Source organism: Gracilinanus agilis, chromosome 2 (assembly GCF_016433145.1).
Source record: "Gracilinanus agilis isolate LMUSP501 chromosome 2, AgileGrace, whole genome shotgun sequence".
NCBI lineage: Eukaryota > Metazoa > Chordata > Mammalia > Didelphimorphia > Didelphidae > Gracilinanus > Gracilinanus agilis.
The window spans coordinates 233,340,252-233,360,873 of NC_058131.1; the positions used below are offsets into that span (position 1 = coordinate 233,340,252).

General features: G+C 44.6%; 1 protein-coding gene across 2 annotated transcripts in view; it reads left to right on the top strand.

Moving 5' to 3' along the window:
- Positions 1-20,622, top strand: part of OTOF (otoferlin) — a 179,830-nt gene that overhangs the window by 135,887 nt on the left and 23,321 nt on the right. For both annotated transcript variants that reach the window (XM_044661011.1, XM_044661012.1), the window contains exons 19-33: positions 153-330; positions 622-742; positions 1,404-1,504; positions 2,033-2,123; positions 2,573-2,689; positions 5,538-5,690; positions 6,628-6,817; positions 7,211-7,335; positions 7,785-7,919; positions 8,934-9,095; positions 10,468-10,587; positions 12,661-12,822; positions 13,166-13,328; positions 13,947-14,077; positions 19,758-19,787. In XM_044661011.1, coding sequence (XP_044516946.1) covers positions 153-330; positions 622-742; positions 1,404-1,504; positions 2,033-2,123; positions 2,573-2,689; positions 5,538-5,690; positions 6,628-6,817; positions 7,211-7,335; positions 7,785-7,919; positions 8,934-9,095; positions 10,468-10,587; positions 12,661-12,822; positions 13,166-13,328; positions 13,947-14,077; positions 19,758-19,787 — 1,979 coding nt within the window. The remainder of the gene's footprint in view (positions 1-152; positions 331-621; positions 743-1,403; positions 1,505-2,032; positions 2,124-2,572; positions 2,690-5,537; positions 5,691-6,627; positions 6,818-7,210; positions 7,336-7,784; positions 7,920-8,933; positions 9,096-10,467; positions 10,588-12,660; positions 12,823-13,165; positions 13,329-13,946; positions 14,078-19,757; positions 19,788-20,622) is intronic.

Here is a 20,622-nt window from a genome sequence, read left to right on the forward strand (position 1 = left end):
TCTCATCCTTCCCTAAGTCCCAAAGTGATGGACAGATGGAAGGGTGGGGAGCTATGTTCTGGACTGATGATAGCCAACCATGGGTCAGTTTCAGTATTTTCTCTTTCTCCTACCTGAAGGAAGCAGTCACAGTGTCCTCATTCTGCTTCCAGGGAACTACGGCAATCAGGTAGATGGGATGTCTCGACCCCAACGCCCAAAGAAGAAGGAGGGAGGGGATGAGGAAGAAGTAGATCTAATCCAAAACTCCAGTGATGATGAAGCAGATGATGGTGGAGATCTGGTATCTGTCTCCTCCTCGCCTCCAATGCGACCCCAAATCACAGATAGGTAAGACTGGAACAGGGGAGTAGAAAAGGAAAGAAGAGATCAGTAGGGGGCTAGATGGTAGCAGTGAGAGAGGGACACTGCACAGAGACTCCTTATCAGCCACCAGCTATCCTCCTGCTCTCAGTATATGTCCCCTTCATGCTCTAGAACTTGTGTATCCCACATCAGTGCTACTTTGCTATCCACTCTGCTTCTTACTGGCAGTTTTAGACTGGACCATTTTACCTCCCTTCCATCCTTCTTCTTAGCCTTCTCCTCAGCTCATCCCTTTACTTCTGCCTCATACTCCAGGAACTACTTCCATCTGCCCTACTTGGACCGAAAGCCCTGTATCTACATCAAGAGCTGGTGGCAAGACCAACGTCGGCGCCTCTACAATGCCAATATCATGGACCGGATTGCAGATAAACTGGTCAGTGCCCTTGATCAGAGGGAGAGGGGAAAACTTGTTAAGGGAAGTGCCAATTTCGGAGTTAAGAGACCCATGTTCTAGTCCTAACTGCCACTAATTCACTAGGGGTCTTGAACAAGTCATCTCCACTTTTCTCTTCACCTATAAAATGACAGGATTGGAGTAGATGATTTCCAGGTCCTTTTCAACTCTGACATTCTTTAGTTTTCTTTCTGAAACACCCTCAGTAAAACATAGCCTAATTACAATGTCCTAAGACCACCATTCTGTGACAGGGCTGATGGGACAGATCACTTGGTTCACAGAGATGCCTCTCCTCCCTTCCTATCCTTCCATTCCCCAAAGTAAGAAGAAAGTCCTAGATGGAATGGAATTTAGAACCAGTATGGGGAGATCATCCTGTCTTGGTACCCTCAAATCTCAGAACAATGGAGGGTCTCCTCAGGGAAGGGAGGTTAGTCATGGAACATGGAACCATGGAACACAACAGAGACTAGCTGGAGGTCCCTAATTTTGATTCATTCACTTGAAAAAACTTGTCCTAACTTATCTTGCTATCCAATCTCTCCCCTCAAAATGGGGAAGGGCTATACTGGGAAAATGTGAAAGATGGTGGCTTAAGTCTCTTGTCCTGCTCTCTCCCATAAATCCTCACACCCAGGAAGAGGGCCTGAATGACGTTCAAGAGATGATCAAGACAGAGAAGTCATACCCAGAGCGTCGGCTCCGAGGTGTACTGGAGGAACTCAGCTGTGGCTGCTAGTGAGACAAGAAATAGGCGTGTGTGTGCTGGAGGGAGGAGAGAGCCCATTTAGGGCTTAGGGAACCAAGGGAAGAGGAATAGGAAATGAGGATGAAGTGGGGGAATCAAGGGAAGAAGAATGGGGAAAAGGAGGAGTGGGAATGGGCAGAGGTCAAAGCTGGGCAGAACGAAGCTAGGATGAGGCATGGAAAGGCAGACAGTGAGATATCCATATAGACTCAACTTCATATCTCAAGCTAGACAGAGACAGGGACAGCTAGGTGGGTGGAGAGCCAGGCCTGGAGACGGGAGGTCCTAGGTTCAAATCTGGCTTCAGACACTTTCTAGCTGTGTGACCCTGGGCAAGTCACTTAACCCCCATTGCCTAGCCCTTATCCCTCTTCTGCCTTGGAACCAATAAACAGTATTGATTCTAAGACAGAAGGTAAGGGTTAAAAAAAAAAAAAAAAGATAGATGGGGACAATAAGAGTGGAACGAGCTTGTAGAAAGCTCACCCAGCTTCAGGTCCTGGCTTGGTCTCTTGCAGTCGATTTCTCTCACTTGCTGACAAGGATCAGAGCCAATCATCTCGAACAAGGCTTGACCGGGAGAGACTCAAATCCTGCATGAGGGAGATGGTGAGAGCAGGAAGATGTACAAGGTCTGGGGGCCTGAAGGGGTGGAATGGTACATGAATAACTAATGAGAAGGGTTGGGTGATGGCGGAACCATGGAAAAAAAGCTAAGAAGTGCCTGGGCAGGATGTAAAAAGAAGAAATTCTGAGGGGTTTGGGCTTAGAGAAGAGGGAAAAACTAAGAAGGGGACAAACTGACTGCAGTTGTAAGGTTGCCAGGTCCCAGACAGGGACTGCAAGCTCAGGGAAGGATTCTGTCCGTCTCTGGAATCCCCACAGCTGCCCCTTCCCAGAATCAATCCCACAGGTAGTGAAGTCCCTACCTGAACTGACCATGAGGCTACCTTAACCTTCCCCAGACACCAACTCAAATGTCTTCTTGAGTTGTGGTTATCCTCCTCCCTGGCCTCTGGGGTCCCTCCTGTCCTCTGCCCATCTTTTGCCACACACAGGAGAGCATGGGACAGCAAGCAAAGGCGCTGCGGGCTCAAGTGAAGAGGCACACTGTGCGAGACAAGCTGAAGCTGGTCCAGAACTTCCTCCAGAAGCTGCGATTTCTGGCAGATGAGGTATAGGATCTGGGGAGTCCTTTAGACAGTACTGAAGGTATTCCTAGCCTAGCATTGCCCTGGGTTCTAGACAATATGTGAGGGTAAGCTCCAACAAATGCCATTCCCACTCTCTAAGAAGGATCACAATGAAAATAAATGACAGACCTGACATTCAAGTTGTGTGACTTTGAGCAAGTTAACATCCTCTCTGGATCTCAATTTCCTCATCTGCTATGAGAAAATTGGACTAAATGACTTCTAAGGTCTCTTCTGGTTCCAGAATTATGATCCTATGAATCCAGGGAACTTATAATCAATTTGCAAGAACAAGATATACGTGGTGCCAGAAATATCAATTTTTTTAATTTTCAATTTAGTTAACTTAAATTTGTTCATTTAGACCAAATATGTCTTAACTAAACAAAGCAGAATGTATACATACATATGAATATTATTACTTTCAAAGTGTTCATCTGGTGATGCTTTCTCAGGAAGAAGACTCCAGGCAGGAAGGGAGTTCTGGTATTCATCCCCTATTCCTCCCCTGATCTGGGATATTTCTCCTTTTTCTACACTTTTACTTGACTCTGACTTTCGCTGGCCAGTTTGCCCAAATTGTTGAGTGGCGCTCCTTTCTAACTTCTCTCCTGATGTCCCCAGGATCAGACTGGGCATCGACGTCCCCTTTTATTTATATAGTGAACCCTTAACTAAGAAATCAGACTTATGAAAAGGACTTCACCAGCTCATAAGCACTATTATCCTCAGAAAGTAGAATGAAAAGCAGTGGGTAGAAGTTACAAAAAGATAATTTTAGACTTGATGTCAGGAAGAATTCCCTAATTATTAGAATGATCCCAAGTAGCAGTAGCTGTCATGAGAGATGGTGGGTGGTTCCCATCAATAGAGCTTTGAGCAGAGACTGAAGATATACTTGTCATGGATGTGACAGAGAAGAACCTTTTTTCAAATATGGGTTGGAATAGATGAATACTGGGATCCCTTGCAATTGTGAGGTTCTACATTTCTGCAAAATAAGACAAGACTATGAGTTCCTTGAGGTCAGGAATTGCTTGTTGCCTTCCTTTGCACTCCCATAATGTGTGGCACATAGTAGGTGTTAAATAAATTCCTGTTGATTTGACTAGAAGATAAAGCACACTTATGGAGAACTGAATTGCCATCTTGCAAAGTGGGGGAATTGCATTCTGAAACATCCCTAAACTATTAATTCATGGAATATAGGATCATAGATGTAGAGCTGATAAGAATCACTGAAGCTATCCAGTCTGACTGTCTCTCATCTTAGAGATGAAAAAACAAAGTGCCAAGGAGGTGAAATGCTTTACATGAAATCACATATGTAGCAAGTGGTAAGCCTGGGATTGACCAATGTAGCTTCCTGAGCTAATTGGCTTTGCTCCCATCAACCTTGCTGGAGCATGTACTTCCACTTTCACCATATTATTTTTAATATGGGGGGTTCAAAGAAGACTAGCACCTTTACCAAGCCCTTTTCAAGGCTGTTCATCCACCTTTAGGGTCCTTTGGAGCACATTGAGCTTGGCCAGACATTGAAAAAGCCAAGGTCATCTACTGCATCCTGAGCCATCACCAGTTGCCCTGGCTTTTGATTTGCCAGTGGACTTGGATGACTCTGGAAGAGATTGAGGTTGACCGCTTTGTTGCAACTCTGCCTCATTTAAATCCCATATCACTGGTCATCTTCAAAAACAAAGGATGGACAACAACAACATTATTCTTAATCTTTTCCATTTCAAAACTAGTATCCTCCCACCAATTTTCAGGGCCAGCCTCCCATGAGCCTTCAGTTCTTCACATGAGCAAGGTTCCACCCACCAAATGCATGGAAAAGGATGCATAAACAGCAGTCTCGTTCCATGGTTGCTTTCAGTTCCCCAAAGAGGAACTTTTGTTTAGATCAGTGGTTCCCAAACTTTTTTGGCCTACCACCCCCTTTCCAGAAAAAAATATTACTTAGTGCCCCCTGTCACATACTATCACCGCCTCCTTACAGTTATTCTCCGCTCCCAAATGCACCTGTGGCCATCACGGCTCCCCTGGATTGCTGCAGCACCCACCAGGGGGCGGTGGCACCCACTTTGGGAATCACTGGTTTAGATTATGTACAAGTACTGTACAGGAAGACTGGACTCGTTGCTTTAGAGCAGGAGTCCTTAAACCTAGGGTACATGGACTTTTAAAATATTTGTATAACTATTTTAATGCAATTTGATTCCTTTGTAATTCTACATATTTTATTTAAAAACATTGGCTTGAGAAAGGGTCCACAGGTTTTATCAGACTGACAAAGGGGTGCATAACACAAAAAAAGTTAAGGACCCCTGCTTCAGAGTCAGTTTCATTCCTGACAACAGAAAAATATTAGTTCTCCAATTCATTTACCCACTTTATTCGTCAGAGTTGAATGTTTTTAGCCCTAATAGTTTAGGACTCTAGAATCCTCCCACTCTGATGATCCTCGGATTCTGTTGGTCTAAGCTTAGTCCAAGTATTCTATCCTTCAGTCAGTCAGTGAATAAGCATTTATTAAACTATTTCTGTGTGCTAGGCACGGTGCCAAGTGTTAGAGATACAAATCAGTCCCTGCTCTCAAGGAGTTCACATTCTTATGGGAAGAGACTACATGTTGTAAACTTGTAGATACCAGATACACAGAGAGCAGACAGAGCTCATCTAGCTTGCATGTCCCAGAGCCCCAAGAAGATGCCTTCTTCCTTTTTCCCCATCTGTCCCATTTCCCCAACTCCAAGCCCAGCTTCCTCTGTTCCACCCTACAGTTGCCAGCTCAAAAACTCCACATGTGTTTTCTCTCCCAACACAGCCCCAGCACAGCATCCCAGACGTCTTCATCTGGATGATGAACAATAACAAGCGAATTGCCTACGCGCGGGTACCCTCCAAAGATGTGCTCTTCTCAATTGTGGAGGAGGAAGCTGGGAAGGACTGTGCCAAAGTCAAAACCCTATTCCTCAAGGTGCTGCTGGGTGGGATTAAAGGGAAATGGGAAGGAGCAAGGCTGAACCAAAACTTTCCTAATACTTCTGCATAGCTAATGGCCACCACCATCCCATTCCCATTCCCCCTCGGCTGCCCAGCCAATCAATCAGCATAGTGCTAGACCCTGGAGACATAAAGTATTGAGGCAGACCCTGCTCTCAAGGAATTTACATTCTAAACTCTCACATGCATATTCTCCAAGGGACTTCAGCTCAGATAAAAACTGTAAAGAAGTTGATATTAAGGAAAGAGTGAGAATTTGAAAATCCAGAATCTAGAAATCTGAAATCTAAAAATCTAGCCTTTGTAACCTTTGCTAGAAGAGTCAAAGAACAGAAACAGAGAACAGTGGAGAGAGGTGGAAGGGATGGGACATCCTGGGGAAAGACTGCATTAGATGAATTGGGTACCAGAATGCTTGGGCACTGCCCTCCCTGGTCCTGGCCTTCCACTGTGCCTCAGTAGAGAGATAGCTAAATGTAGTGAGTAAAGCACTAAACTTGGCATCAGGTAAACCTAAGATCAAATCTAGTAGTTGGGTGGCCTTGGGCAAGTGACTTAACCTCTCCTAGCCTCAGTTTTCTCACTTATAAAATGGGAATAACAATATCACTTACTCCATGGAGTTGAGGTTCATATAGGATAATATATAAATGCTTTGCAAATCTTAAGGTCCTGTGTCAAATATGATATTATCTCTAGTCTACTTCATCTAGAAGTCCAGGGGATATACAATAAAAAGGGAAATTAGGGGATGGGTTGCTTCTCCCTATTTCCAGGCCTCCCTTCTCCTCTTTCTCCCTACCCCAACATTCTCCTTCTGCAAATCCAGGCTAAAGGATACTAGATACTGGGTAGCCAAGGCCTTGATTATCCCTCAGTCACACATTCCTCCTTATCTTCCTTACCATCAGCTGCCAGGAAAGCGGGGCTTGGGCTCAGCTGGCTGGACAGTACAGGCCAAGCTGGAGCTCTACCTGTGGCTGGGTCTCAATAAGCAGCGAAAAGACTTCCTGTGTGGCCTGCCCTGCGGTTTTGAGGAGGTCAAAGCAGCCCAGGGTCTGGGCCTGCACTCCTTCCCCCCCATCAGCCTCTGCTATACCAGTGAGTGTGCCCCCCTACGGGGTCCCTGTGAGTGATTCCCACCCCCACCCCCAACTCTGGTCAGTCAGGCCACCTACACCTGCCAGCAGATTCTCAAAGTCAGTTTAGTTCAGTTTCCTGCTGTAGCTCCATTGGTTGGGTCCCTGTCTGGTCAGCCTGTTCTCCCAGAGTACAAGGTCTTGTGCCCCCATCCCTTCCTCCCAGCCTCACCATAGCTCATCCAATCTCCTCCCCAAAAGGATGATGGTGGCCAAATCTTTAGAGCCGGGGAGAACTATGCCAAGGAGAAAGAGAAGAGGAAGACTAGTGCCAGTCTGGAACATTCCCACATGGGGAGGGGAGTTCCCTGGGAGACTCAGGCTCTTATTTCTCTCTTCTTCCAACTCCATCTAGAGAAACAGGCATTCCAGCTCAGGGCCCACATGTATCAGGCTCGAAGCCTCTTTGCTGCAGACAGTAGCGGCCTCTCGGACCCCTTCGCCAGGGTCTTCTTCATCACTCAGAGTCAGTGTACAGAGGTGAGATCTTCTGAGAGGCTCAGTATTTATTTCCAAAGATATGGGGTGGGGGCGGGATCTCCCTGGGAAAATAAAGGAGACAGCAGCTAGCCAGCTCCAAAATCAAGAGGATTACAGGAATATGAGATCCCTGGGAAGATGTAACATGGTCCGACTAGGGATATAAGCTGAAATGTCAACTAATTCTTTGGGGGGAATTGAGGGAGGGACAGAGAGAGAGGAACCTTGCAGATAGTCCAGCTACCTGCGACAGCAGCCCCTATGAAAGGCTCATTCATTCTCATGAGAGTTAAATTCAATACAGCACAGACTGGGAAAAGATTTCTTTGTATTAACTAATGTATTTCTCAAGCTTGCTACAGCTTTCTCCCAAATAGGCTCCGATTGATTTCCCGTCAATATCTCCCTCCCTCTTCCCCCCCCCCCCCGCTTTCATCCCTCTATTTCAGGTTTTGAATGAGACCCTGTGCCCAACCTGGGACCAGATGTTGGTATTTGACAACCTGGAGTTATACGGGGAAGCCCATGAGCTGCGGGATGACCCTCCCATCATTGTCATTGAAATATATGACCAGGACACTATGGTACGGCTTTGGAAACAGGGGGAGGCATTCAGAGCCCCCTCGTGTCATCCTCTCATCTCCTCGCCTCATCCCCTACTCCAGCTATCACCGCCAACCCAGCATCCTTGTAGAGGCCCTGCCACACTCTTAGACTTAGATCAGGGGTCGGCAACCTTTTTGGCCGTGAGAGCCGTAAACGCCACATTTTTCAAAATGTAATTTCTTGAGAGCTGTACAGAGCTCACAGTGCCCTCCTGTAACAGCGCCTGAAAAAAAAATTGACTTTATGGCTCCTGCAGAAAGAGCCGTATCTGGCCCTCAAAAGAGCCAGAATATGGCTCAAGAGCCATACTTTGCCAACCCCTGACTTAGAGGGTAGATTCATTCCAAAGCGCATTCCCTGGTGGGTTCGTCCCAAAGTATGCACTTTTGCGTTTGTTCAGTTGCCCTGTTTTCAAGAGAGTTGGAGGAGACCTTGACTGCCAACCCAGCAGTCCCTGAAGCCGCTGCTGCCCACGCAGAAAGAGGGGAGTCCGTTTCCCATCCCTATGCTCGATGCCTCTCCATCTCCATCCTTACGGAGCGAAGCCTCCTCCAGGGGGATGCAAGAGACCTAAGGGTCTTTCCCTTCCTTCTCTCCTATGTAAAAATAAGAGATTCTATTAAAAACCATGAAAGCCCCTTTCAGTCCTAAATCTCTGCTACTCACGCTGGAGAGGGGCAGTCATAGAAATAGGACTCTCATACTCCGAAATCTTGTATTTCTCAGCAGCAAACACCAGGTAAGCGTAAACTGCAAGATCTCCGGCAAGCCCTCTGGGAGCCTCGGAGCGGGGCCTCATGCTAAGGTCCTCCTGGGGAATTTCTAGGGCTTCCTTGTCAAAGATCTCAGAGACGCTGTACAGAATCTGACCCTTTGCCCAGGCCACTGAGGAGCTGCCATACTAGGGAAGGAAGTCTCAGAGGCAGCCTGCGGGGACGGTGGGCGCCCAAAGGCAACCCCTTCTTGAAGGCTTCGCTCTCTCCTCTCCCCAGGGGAAGGCAGACTTCATGGGCCGGACCTTTGCCAAGCCGGTGGTGAAGATGGCAGACGAGGATTACTGCCCGCCCCGATTCCCTCCCCAGCTGGAGTACTACCAGATCTACCGAGGCAACGCCACAGCCGGGGATCTGCTGGCCGCCTTTGAGCTGCTGCAGGTGAGGAATGAGCCCTCCGAGAGAGAGCACAGTGCCAGGGGCCCAGGCTTCAGGGGAAGCGGAGGTATTGGGGGGAATAAAGCCCAGCATCCCCAGAGCAAAGCCCAGAGACAAGCGCCCTGGTGCTCCAAGGACAGTAGCGAGGAATCCTGACTGGAGGGCCAAATAACGGGCTCCAGACTAGAGGGCAGCTGGAGGGAAATGCCTGAAGCTTCCCTCTGAGCAGTCATTTCAGGAGGGGCCTTCTCGGTTCTGTTCATTGGAGAAGAGAAGCATTCCTCCTAGAGAAAGCTCCTCAGCTCTATCCAGGAGGACCGAGGGGAGTGCCTGCAATTTTGTTCCAGAAAACTGACAGTCAGAGGAACACTCCTTGCCCCGTGTATACGCTCCAGCAGCATTCAGACAGTCAGACTCAGCACAGAGCTGGCAAGAATAACTAGTGAGGGGGCAGCTGGGTGGCTCAGTGGATGGAGAGTCAGGCCCAGAGATGGGAGGTCCTGGGTTCAAATGTGGCCTCAGACACTTCCCAGCTGTGTGACCCTGGGCAAGTCACTGAACCCCCATTGCCTAGCCCTTAATGCTCTTCTGCCTTGGAACCAATATACAGTATAGATTCCAAGATGGAAGGTAAGGGTTGGGAAAAAAAGAATTGGTAAACAGGGAGGAATGAGCAAAACCAAAGAACAAGGCAAAAGAAAGCATGGCAAAAGAGAGGCCAGTGTGTGCCCCTTGTGCCGTTAGCCCCCAGTCCCTCCTCTGGACATCTCTGATTTGGAAACAGTCACAGAGCAGGTGGACTTAGAGACCCCCCATTCCTCCCCTACCCTCTCATCAAAGGAAGAAGCAGGTCTTAAGGACAGCAACACACTCCTTCCTCCCCTCCATGTGGCTGGGTCCCTGCAGTCCAAAATGGCAGCTAGAGCATGCTGACCCTTCCCACCTAAGGGAGTTCCTGTTTACAGATAAATAAGGAGCAGTTCTCCACCATGCCACTAACAAGAGCCAGCCCAGTGAGATGCCCTGAAGCCTGGGAATAAATCACTCTATTTTGGAAACTGTCCAATCTTCAAAACCCAAAGTTTAAGAAAAGTTTCATACAAAAACCATTATAATTCTATATTAAATTTCTATGATGCATACATGTACTTGGTTCTATATACACATATATACATGTTCAAATGAATTATCATACATGTTTACTATTCATACATGTTCTGATCTCTAACTTACTTGAGGATTTATTTAATTTTTATTGCCCAGAAGCAATTTTTCCTGCTTGCCCCAGATATTCACATCTACACACACACACACATGCCTGGTTACTGCTATGGTCTTATCTGTGTGTTTGTGGCTTGTTTCTCTATCTCTGTAGATTGGACCAGCTGGGAAGGCTGACCTACCCCCCATCAATGGCCCCGTGGACACCGACCGAGGCCCCATCATGCCTGTGCCCCTTGGCATTCGGCCTGTGCTCAGCAAATATCGGATAGAGGTAACAGGTGCCCTTGTTCTCACTCCTGGCAGGACCAGGCATCCTGGACTTTAACTGCCTGATCCTCCCAACAGTGCCTCTCCCCAGATTTCCTTCATTAAAACTTGATGGGCCTCCCTGGGCCTCCCTGCCTCCTTACTACTCCCTTCCTTACTCCTTATTACTTAATAATCATATTCAACCAAAGCTTTTATATTCCTTACCATTCTAATTTCTATGGCTCCAATTTCTCTCTATGTGTCTCCCTAACTTTACTGTAGACCTTTTTAGACAAGTTTCCCCATCAGTATAAATGTAAGGCTCACAAAACCTGGAGTCACAAAGTCCTTCAGATCCCAACCCTATTCTATTTCTCTAGCCTTATTAAATGTGCTCGATCTCCCTGCCTACATTCCACGGATCAGAAAAAACAGCCTTATCATTGTTTCTCATACATAGCACTCCATCCTCCACCGCCTTGCTTTTGCATGGGTTATCGATCCCTCATGTCGGGAATGTCTTCCCTCCTCATCTCTGACTTCTAGAATGCCTACTTTCCTCTAAATTTCAGTTCTAGAATTATCTTCTCCGCATGAAGCCCAGTGTCACTAACTGAGTGTCAGAAGTGGGATGCAACCTCAGGTCCTGTGGTTCAGATCAGGGCCTTTCACTCTGTCTATCCTATCCATTTTTTATATTCCTATATACACATGAAGGGATTATACCCAGGCCTGTAAGAACTCATGAAGGCCTGACACATTCTGAGACTGAGGCTGCCTCTTCCTTGAACCCAAGTATAAGTCATTGTGTAATACGGACGCGTCAAATATGCCCACAGTTATATTCCAGAATATAACTTAAACTAGATTAAAATGTAATTGGGAAATGTTTAACAAAAAAAATAAAAATACATCAAAACATTGGTAATATTAAGTTTGTAGTTTTCTAAGTCAATATGTGCAAGCAAAGATCCCTGTTTGTTTTTTTATTTTTATTTTTATTTTAAACCCTTAACTTCTGTGTATTAACTCCTAGGTGGAAGAGTGGTAAGGGTGGGCAATGGGGGGTCAAGTGACTTGCCCAGGGTCACACAGTGTGTGAGGCCGGATTTGAACCTAGGACCTCCCGTCTCTAGGCCTGGCTCTCAATCCACTGAGCTACCCAGCTGCCCCCAAGATCCCTGTTTTTATTTGAGTTTGAACCCCTTACTCTAAGGCCAGAGAAAATCCAAGTGGAAGGAGAGAGGGCAGTTGTTATATCTATAAACATACCGTCCTTCCTGCCTAGATTACAAGCTTCTCAAGGACAGGGAATATCCAAATTTAGTCTGTGCCTGAGGTCCAGTACAGAGCACAGTGCCTTCGGCCATATTTATTGTTGTTCAGTCATGTCTGTCTCTTTGTGACCCTTTGGGTGGAGTTTTCTAGACAAAGAATCTGGAATGGTTTTCCATTTTGTTCTCCAGATCATTTTATAGATGAGCAAACTGAGGCAAATGAAATTAAGTGACTTGTCCAGGATCACACAGCTAGTAAGAAACTAAAGGTCTTCCTGACTGCAAGCCCAGCATTCTATCTGCTTAGCCATCTAACTGCCTCTAGAACATAGTAGGTGCTTAATAAATGCTTGCTCATTGATGGATTCATTCATTTCATTAGGCTCCAGTATTAGCGCATCTAAAATCATTCCACTATACCTCTTCCCACTGGCTCATTTTCCTTGCCTTCTTTCCCTCTACTTGGATTTTCTCCAAATTCTCATTAGACATCTACTTGTACCTTGAGTAGGTAGGTGCAGAAAAGAGGAAGTTACAGTATTTCAGGTCTATATGGGGCCATAGAGACCACCTAGTCCAATTCCTTATTTTATAGACAATGAAATAGGTGCAGAGAATAGGAACACACATGTGCAGGATCACTAGGCAGGAGAATAGAGCCTCAAATCTAGGTCTTCTTACTCCAAATTCAGCACTATGTTCACTCGAGCTGTGCAATTCTGTCTCTCTGTCCCTAACCAATGCCACCATTTGGTTCAGAAGCTACCCCCATTTCCCTTGTATTCTTCCTCTTCTCGTTGAGTCTTTTCCTTTCCTAGGTGCTCTTCTGGGGTCTCCGGGACCTGAAACGAGTGAATCTGGCCCAGGTGGACAGACCTCGAGTGGATATTGAATGTGCAGGCCGTGGGGTGCAGTCATCCTTGATCCACAACTATAAAAAGAACCCCAACTTTAACACCCTGGTCAAGTGGTTTGAAGTAGTGAGTGGGGGCTCAGGGCTTTAGTGGTCAGGGAGAAGGAGGAGCAAAGGGGTATAAAATAGAGAAAGAGATCCAACTGTAATCAAATCATCAATTGAGAGCTAGAAGGCACCTTAAAGGTCAGTCAGTCAACCCTCTAATTTTACAGATGAGGGATGTGACCACTCAAGTTTGTACAGAGAGTAAAGTGGCAGAGCAGAGTTTGAACTCAGATCTCTCTGACTCCAAGTCCAGTGCTCTATCCACTGTAACACCTAGAACTTTGGTAGGGCTAGAGGGTGAGGAGGGCAGTGTCCCCTGATTCTTTCTCCAGACTCTCAGCTCCCTTCCCATTCCCACCCAGGACCTTCCAGAGAATGAGCTGCTACACCCACCACTCAATATCAGAGTAGTGGACTGCCGAGCTTTTGGCCGATACACCCTGGTGGGCTCCCATGCTGTCAGCTCTCTTCGTCGATTCATCTATAGGCCCCCTGATCGCAATTCCCCCAGCTGGAATACCACAGGTACCAACTCTCCTCAACTCAATCCTGACCACTCTACCTCCCCAACCAGAATTTGCTGAGGCACTGACCCCCTTCCATTCCTCTTTTTCTCTCCAGTCAACTGCCTGCTCTAAATCCAGAGAGCTATAGCCTGGGAGCTAAAGGTGGCTTGAGGGCAGAGGATGAAGGGGACTGGATTGAATTCTGAGGATATGGGATGAACTCAGGAAAGCTAGCTAACCCTGTGGAGCCCTGCATTAAGGGAACCTTTTCCTAGCTCTGTCCTAATTGCATGTACAGGGATCCATAGGGGTGAGGATAATTTTAGCCTCATTCTCAGGTGCTAGAATTCAAAGTAAGAACAAAATCACTGGGAAAGTGGCAGGGAGGCATTGCTTGATTTGAAGATTGATCATTTCTCCTCTTTGAACCTTAGTCCTTGCTGCTTCCTGTAGTCCTACAGTGGGCTATTAGCCTGCTTCTCCCATTTCTATTCCCTACCACTCTTAGCACACTTCCTCTCTCCCCTTGGAGCTCCTGGTCAGGCAGCTCTAGGACCCTGTTCCATTCCTCTTTCTACTTTTTATCGCTGGCACTGTTTCCTCTCTGTTCTGTCTGTCTATGCATTTCCCACTCCAGTTAGGCTGTGCAGGGGGGGCCGGGTGCTGTCCAATGGGGGCCCCTGCTACCATCCTACAGGAGAGATCGTGGTCAACATGGAACCGGAGGCTCCTGTCAAGAAGCTGGAGACCATGGTGAAGCTAGATGCGGTAAGACATGGCCACCCCAGGAGCACCCCTGACTTGGCACTATGGGTATCTGTGAATGCATGTACATATGCACATGTTTTCTGATAATTATATTTGTCTAAGTGTAGGCATTTATGCACACACACATTAAATCTGGCTTATATACAACTTGGCAATGACAACCCCTAATTGTTCTTATTTTCCAATGTTTCACCTAAACCTATTTTTTCCTTTAAAAAGATCCCATGTTACAAATGTAGTCTATATTCAGAGATGACCCACATTCAGACCAATAGGATTTATGATAAGCCTTCAATTATACTTTCTTTCAAGTTGTGCAACAATATAGTAAGACCCTGAGCAAGCAGAAGCATGTGGAAACATCTCCAGGTAGCGATTAAATCATAATAGTCCAAAAATGATCACCTACTGTGTGTACAGGGATCCATAGGGGTGAGGATAATTTTAGCCTTATTCTCAAGTGCTAGAATTCAAAGTAAGAATAAAATCACTGGGAAAGTGAGGGAGGGAGGCATTGCTTGATTTGAAGATATCCATCCAGACCCCAGCTCCAAGTCCCCAACTCTCTCCCTACACATGCACCCATTGATTCCTACCAGTCATTCACAAGGCAGCAAGGAGAAGAAGTCTGGGGATTTCTATAGGCTAGAAAGAATGGAGTCAGCAAACAAGAGACATCTGAGGCAGAACTCCAAGCCTTTTAATAGGGATCCTGGTGGTCCCCAATCATCTTGGTCATGGACTCCTCTGCTCAGGGTTCCAGAGATTTTTTAGCTTGGGGAAGGTTACCAAAAATTGAATGAGATGGTACAATTCTACAACTGGTCGTCAGAAGCAGGGGAGAGTCTATGATTGGCCAAGGAACGTGTCCATCAATCATTAGTCCTTTGTTAGCAGGCTTTCCATAGGTCATCAGTTACAAATTTCTTGTCAGCAGTATTTTGGGGAACTCTCCATAGGTCATAAGACTTTGTCAGTGTCATCCTAGGATTTGAGAAACTCTGTGATAAGGACCTTAGGAAGTTGTGACTTTAAAGCAAATATCATCACTTGAGAATGGCAGTAGAGATTCATAGGGGTGAGGAGTATTGCTAAGACAACAAATTCCTAACCCAAATTAATATGTATTCTTATAACAGGTCTAACTTAAGGCAGTATACTTCCATTCTAGAAATCAAATATAATCCTCAGTACCTAATGAAATTTCTCTTTCTAGCTCTTGCTTCTGAGATGTGTTGGAAATCTATAGAAATGCTGATGATTTATGTGGGTTTATTTTGTATCCTGAAACTTTGCTAAAGTTGTTATTTCCACTTGCTTTTTAGTTTATTCTCTAATATTCTTTAAACAGACCATCATATCATCTGCAAAGAGTGATGGCTCAGTCTCTTCATTGCCTATTTTAATACCTTCAATTTCTTTTTCTTCTCTAATTGCTACTGCTAGTGTTGCTAGTACAATGTTAAATAATAGAGGTGATAATGGGCATCCTTGCTTCACTCCTGATCTTATTGGGAAGGCTTCTAATTTATCCCCATTGCAGATGATGCTTGTTGATGGTTTTAGATATATACTGTTTATTATTTTTAGGAAAGGCCGGTCTGTTCCTATACTTTCTAGTGTTTTCAATAGGAATGGGTGTTGTATTTTGTCAAACGCTTTTTCTGCATCTATTGAGATAAAAATGTGATTTCTGTTGGTTTGGTTGTTAATATGGTCAATTATGTGGATGGTTTTCCTAATATTGAATCATCCTTGCATTCCTGATATAAATTCCACCTGATTGTAGTGAATAACCCCCATGATCACTTGCTGGAGTCTTTTTGCTAGTATTCTATTTAAGATTTTTGCATCTATGTTCATTAGGGAGATTGGTCTGTAGTTTTCTTTCTCTGTTTTTGATCTGTCTGGCTTTGGGATCAGTACCATATTTGTGTCATAAAAGGAATTTGGTAGAACTCCTTCTTTGTTTATTCTGTCAAATAGTTTGTATAGTATTGGGATAAGCTGTTCTTTGAATATTTGATAGAATTCACCTGTGAATCCATCTGGCCCTGGAAATTTTTTTCTTAGGGAGTTCCTTGATGACTCAATACCTAATGGATTGATCAATTATAGCCTATAGTCCTTATACTTACAGCATTAACCCACATAACTAGCTCAAAATTAATTCTGTTCTAGTATACTTACTAATACAATCACTGATACCTATTAAATCACATTGCCCTGAGGAAATATTGATTAAATTCACTAGAGGTATCAAAATTATCTTCATAATTGGTAGCATCTGCTTGTTTTCTGGGATTAGTGGACTATCAGCATATACTCTATTCTAAGACTGCTTCCTGGGACCTTCTTCTAACATAATCGTCAGAGAAGTGGGGCTTTCTTGCATCATCCACCCAACTAGTATTGGTTTAACAACTATCTGACCTCATCACTGACTGGTTTCATGTTGACTGACAACCCAGCTAGCTAATGAGGAAATAGGCATGTTGAGCTTAGCTCATGGAAAATGTCCTCTTTTCATGAAAGTTTTCAAACATTCAGATCGCTATTACCAAAACTCATTAAAAATATATTTTCTTTTCCTGAAATTGAGACAACCCTGGAAAACTTGGGACATTTGGTCACAGTTCTGACCATTCTCGGTCCTCATCATACCAAATTCTCACATTACTACTGCCCAGCTCTGTAATACTTGTGATGGATAGTCATTTTTTTAAACCCCTATCTTCTGTCCTAGTATCAATTCTAACACAGAAGAGTGGCAAGGGCTAGGCAATTGAGGTTAAGTGACTTGCTCTGGGTCACACAGCTAGGAAGTTTCTGAGGTCAGATTTGAATCCAGGTCCTCCCATTTCTAGACCTGGCTCTCTCTCCACTGTGCTACCCAGGTGCCCCTTTTGTTAGTCATTCTAAATGATACCCTATTATTGTCCTCAATACAATGAATGACAAAAAATATATCATGACTTTCTAAGAACCTCAAGGTTTGAATTTCCCCTGATCCATCTGACTTTCAATCACACATATAAAATTCACCAGAGGTAATCTTCAGGCTAAAGGTGGTTCCTGTGTGGAAGCATTTCAATGCCCTTGACCTTGGACCCTGTGGACAGCTTCTCTGCCTGGTGGTGGAAAAGGAGGGAAGAATTCACATCTGAAAGGACTGATGGAAAGAGACCTATCTCATGAAAATATTTATTTTTCAAAAATGCCACACGAAACAATGTTATAACATAGCTATTATTATTATTATCACAACAAAATCATCTAATACTTTAAGGTTTGCAAAGTGCCTTCCACAAGTTATCTCAGTTGGTCCTTAAATAACCCTGTGAAGCAGATACTATTATTGTCCCCATTTTAAAAATGAAGAAACTGAGGCTTAGAGAAGTTAAGTGATCTGTCCAAAAAGATAAAGTTCTGCTTGGCCCCTAAGAGCAGAATTACAAGCACAGTCACGTATAACACCTGGTATATTCAGGGAGATAGATTTCAATGCAATATCAGGAAGAACTTTGTAACAACTTGTGCCATCCTAAAAGGGGCTGGGATAACATTTCTCTAATGCCATTCCCCTTCCATACCCTATTGTCTTCATGTTGTTCCCTTCTGCATGCCCTGACCCCTCAAAACTTGCACTTGGGGAAAGACTTGATTATGCACTAATTTACACTGACATGTAAAAGACCAATTGTTGTTGTTCAGTCATGTCCAACTTGAGCTGAACCTTGAAGGCAGGTAGGGATTTGAAAAAGCGGACATGAGGAGAGATCCTTCTAGGCACAGAGTACAAAATTTGATGGTACAGAATCTTGGAATTATGTCTATACCAGGTAATGGTGTCAAAAAGTTATTCAACTCATGTACCTACATGTGTTGTGTCTACAACATAGCCAGCCAAGTGCAACACAACCAGGAACATAGATATGGAGTGACCCTTACCCTTGGGCTTTGAAGTGAACGTGCCAAGGCTCATTTAGAACAGAGATTTAAGACAGCAAAAGTTCTCCCTCACACTTATGAGAAAAAATACTACCCACATTCAGAGGAAGAACTGTGGGAGAAGAAACACAGAAGAAAAACAACTGCTTGATCATATGGGTCTATGGGGACATGATTGGAGATGTAGACGCTAAACAATCACCCTAATGCAAATATTAATAATATGGAAAAAGGTCTTGATCAATGACACATGTAAAACCCAGTGGAATTTGCTCATTGGCTGGGGGTCAGGGGGAGGGAAAGAAAATGAATCATGTAACTATGGGAAAATATTCTAAATCAATTAATTAAATAAAATTTCTCAAAGTGAAAAATAGAATTAAAAAACCCATCCAGAAAAAATAAAAATTAAAAAAAAGAGTTCTCCTTCACAATGTGCCGTGTGGTCCAGTGAAGAGAATGACCAACTTGAAGACATTGAACCTAATTTCAAATCCAGGTTCTGCTACTTACTCCCTGTGTGAATTTAGGTGAACCAGCTCATCTCTGAACTTCAGTTATCCCATCTGTAAAATAAGTGTCCAGACTAAACGAGGTCCCTTCCAGCTCTAGATCTCTGATCCTATGATCACATCCCAAATTCTGGTCAGTCTTTAACAAGACAATGTAAGAAACTTTTACTAAAGCATTACAGGAGATGCAAAGAAGAAAAAAATTATGTCATCTGTGCCCCCAGGGCATAGCTGATCCATTGCTCTGATTCATTGGGCAGAGCATGCAAGTTACAGCTTATAAAGAAGGAGATTTTGACTCACTACAAGGAAGAACTTCCTTACAATTAGAACCATCCAATCATAGAATGGGTTGCCTCAGAACCTCTTCAGGAACAAACCCCAAAGTCTTCATATTCCTTTCTTCCTCACCCCTGCACAATCTCCAGTTGTCCCAACTGGGTAATCGTCTTTGCTAGGCTTTTCAGAACAACTTTACTAGCAGGTAAAGATGGATGGGAGATAACAGAAACCAAAAACTTCAGTTGTCACAAGGATATATATGGGAAAGCCCTATACAGGATCTCAATATTCTATATCGATTATGAGGCCATTTATCAGCCCATTTGGGAAATAAGCCACCACTTACATGCCTTCTGTTTTAGCTGAATACTTGTATAAATACAGCAAGTTTTTGATAGTCCCTAGTTAAGAAGTAGAAAAGACATAAAGATAGGTTTTTTGTCTTCCTGTTCCACTTACTTTGGGGCTGTTGGGGCCTTTTAAATTTCCATTTCCATTTCTGAATTTTCTCCTTCCCTCCACCTTTCCCTTACTCATTGAAAAAGCAAGAAATCTGGTCCCCATTATACATATGAAGTCAGAGCATATAAAGAATTGAAATCTGCTGAGAGTTACCTGAAGTCCCCATCCTTTTAGTCATTCATGTCAGTTTTTTCCCTACCAAACCAAGTCAGGTGGAATAGTTTAGAAACTGAAGAGGAAACCATTTACAGATCCCTACACTAGCATGACAATGTTGATACAAGATTCCTTGTCCCTGTGACTCTATTTGCAAAACAGCAGTTTGCATGGAGCCACCTCAAAAGAACTGTGTGTACACATCTCCCTGCCCACCCTCTCTCACTCCTGGGTCCTGTCTGGGCTTCTGCTGCTGCCCGTGGCTTTAGGTCTCAAGTGGCTTAACTTTATCTTTGTTTCCTGTGACATGCCTCCAGACCTCTGATGCTGTCGTTAAAGTAGATGTGGTGAGTTTGGGCCCTGGAGGGTTCCAGAGGGAAATGCCTGAGGACTAAAACTTGGGGGATGAGGGATCTGGGGAGCATGGGGGTATGAAATGGGGGAAATAGCTCTTATGCTGGTATCCAGGCCCCTCAGTCTGAGGGGCTGGAGACACAAGGAGTCCAGAGAGTTTTGGATTCGGTGGGCCCCCATCCCCTAAACCCTATAACCCCAAGAGAGTCTTAATATTCATGCACAGACTTGGTATCTTTCTGGACCTGGAATGATCCGGTAAGTAAGATGGTAAAGGGTGTGTGGCCTAGGCCTTAGACTGGCAGAGACACAGCAGGGAGAGATATTGCAAAGCAAAAGAAGAGAAAACTATACTCCTAGGCTCTGAACTTGGAGTCAGAAAGCCCTGAATTCAAATCCTGCCTTAGATATTTACTAGCTGTGTGACCTTGAACAAGTCTCTTAACTTTTCTGGACTCAGTTTATTCATCTGTAAAGAGAAGGGAATTGGACTCAATGGCCTCGAAGTTCCCTTCCAGCTCCAGCATTTGGCACAGACCCTAGCATATGTTGTCATTCAGTTGTGTCTGACTCTTCATGATCCTATTTGGGATTTTCTTGGCAAAGATACTGGAGTGGTTTGCCATTTCCTTCTCCAGCTTATTTTAAAGATGAGGAAACTGAGGCAAAAAGAGTTATGTCACATAGTTAGTAAGTGATTGAGGGCAGATTTGAGCTCAGGAAGATGAGTCTTCCTGATTGAAGGCCTGGGGCTCGACCCACCATACCACCCAGCTGCCCTTCTGGGACATAGTAGATGCTGATTTACTGACAGCTTGACTAACTCAA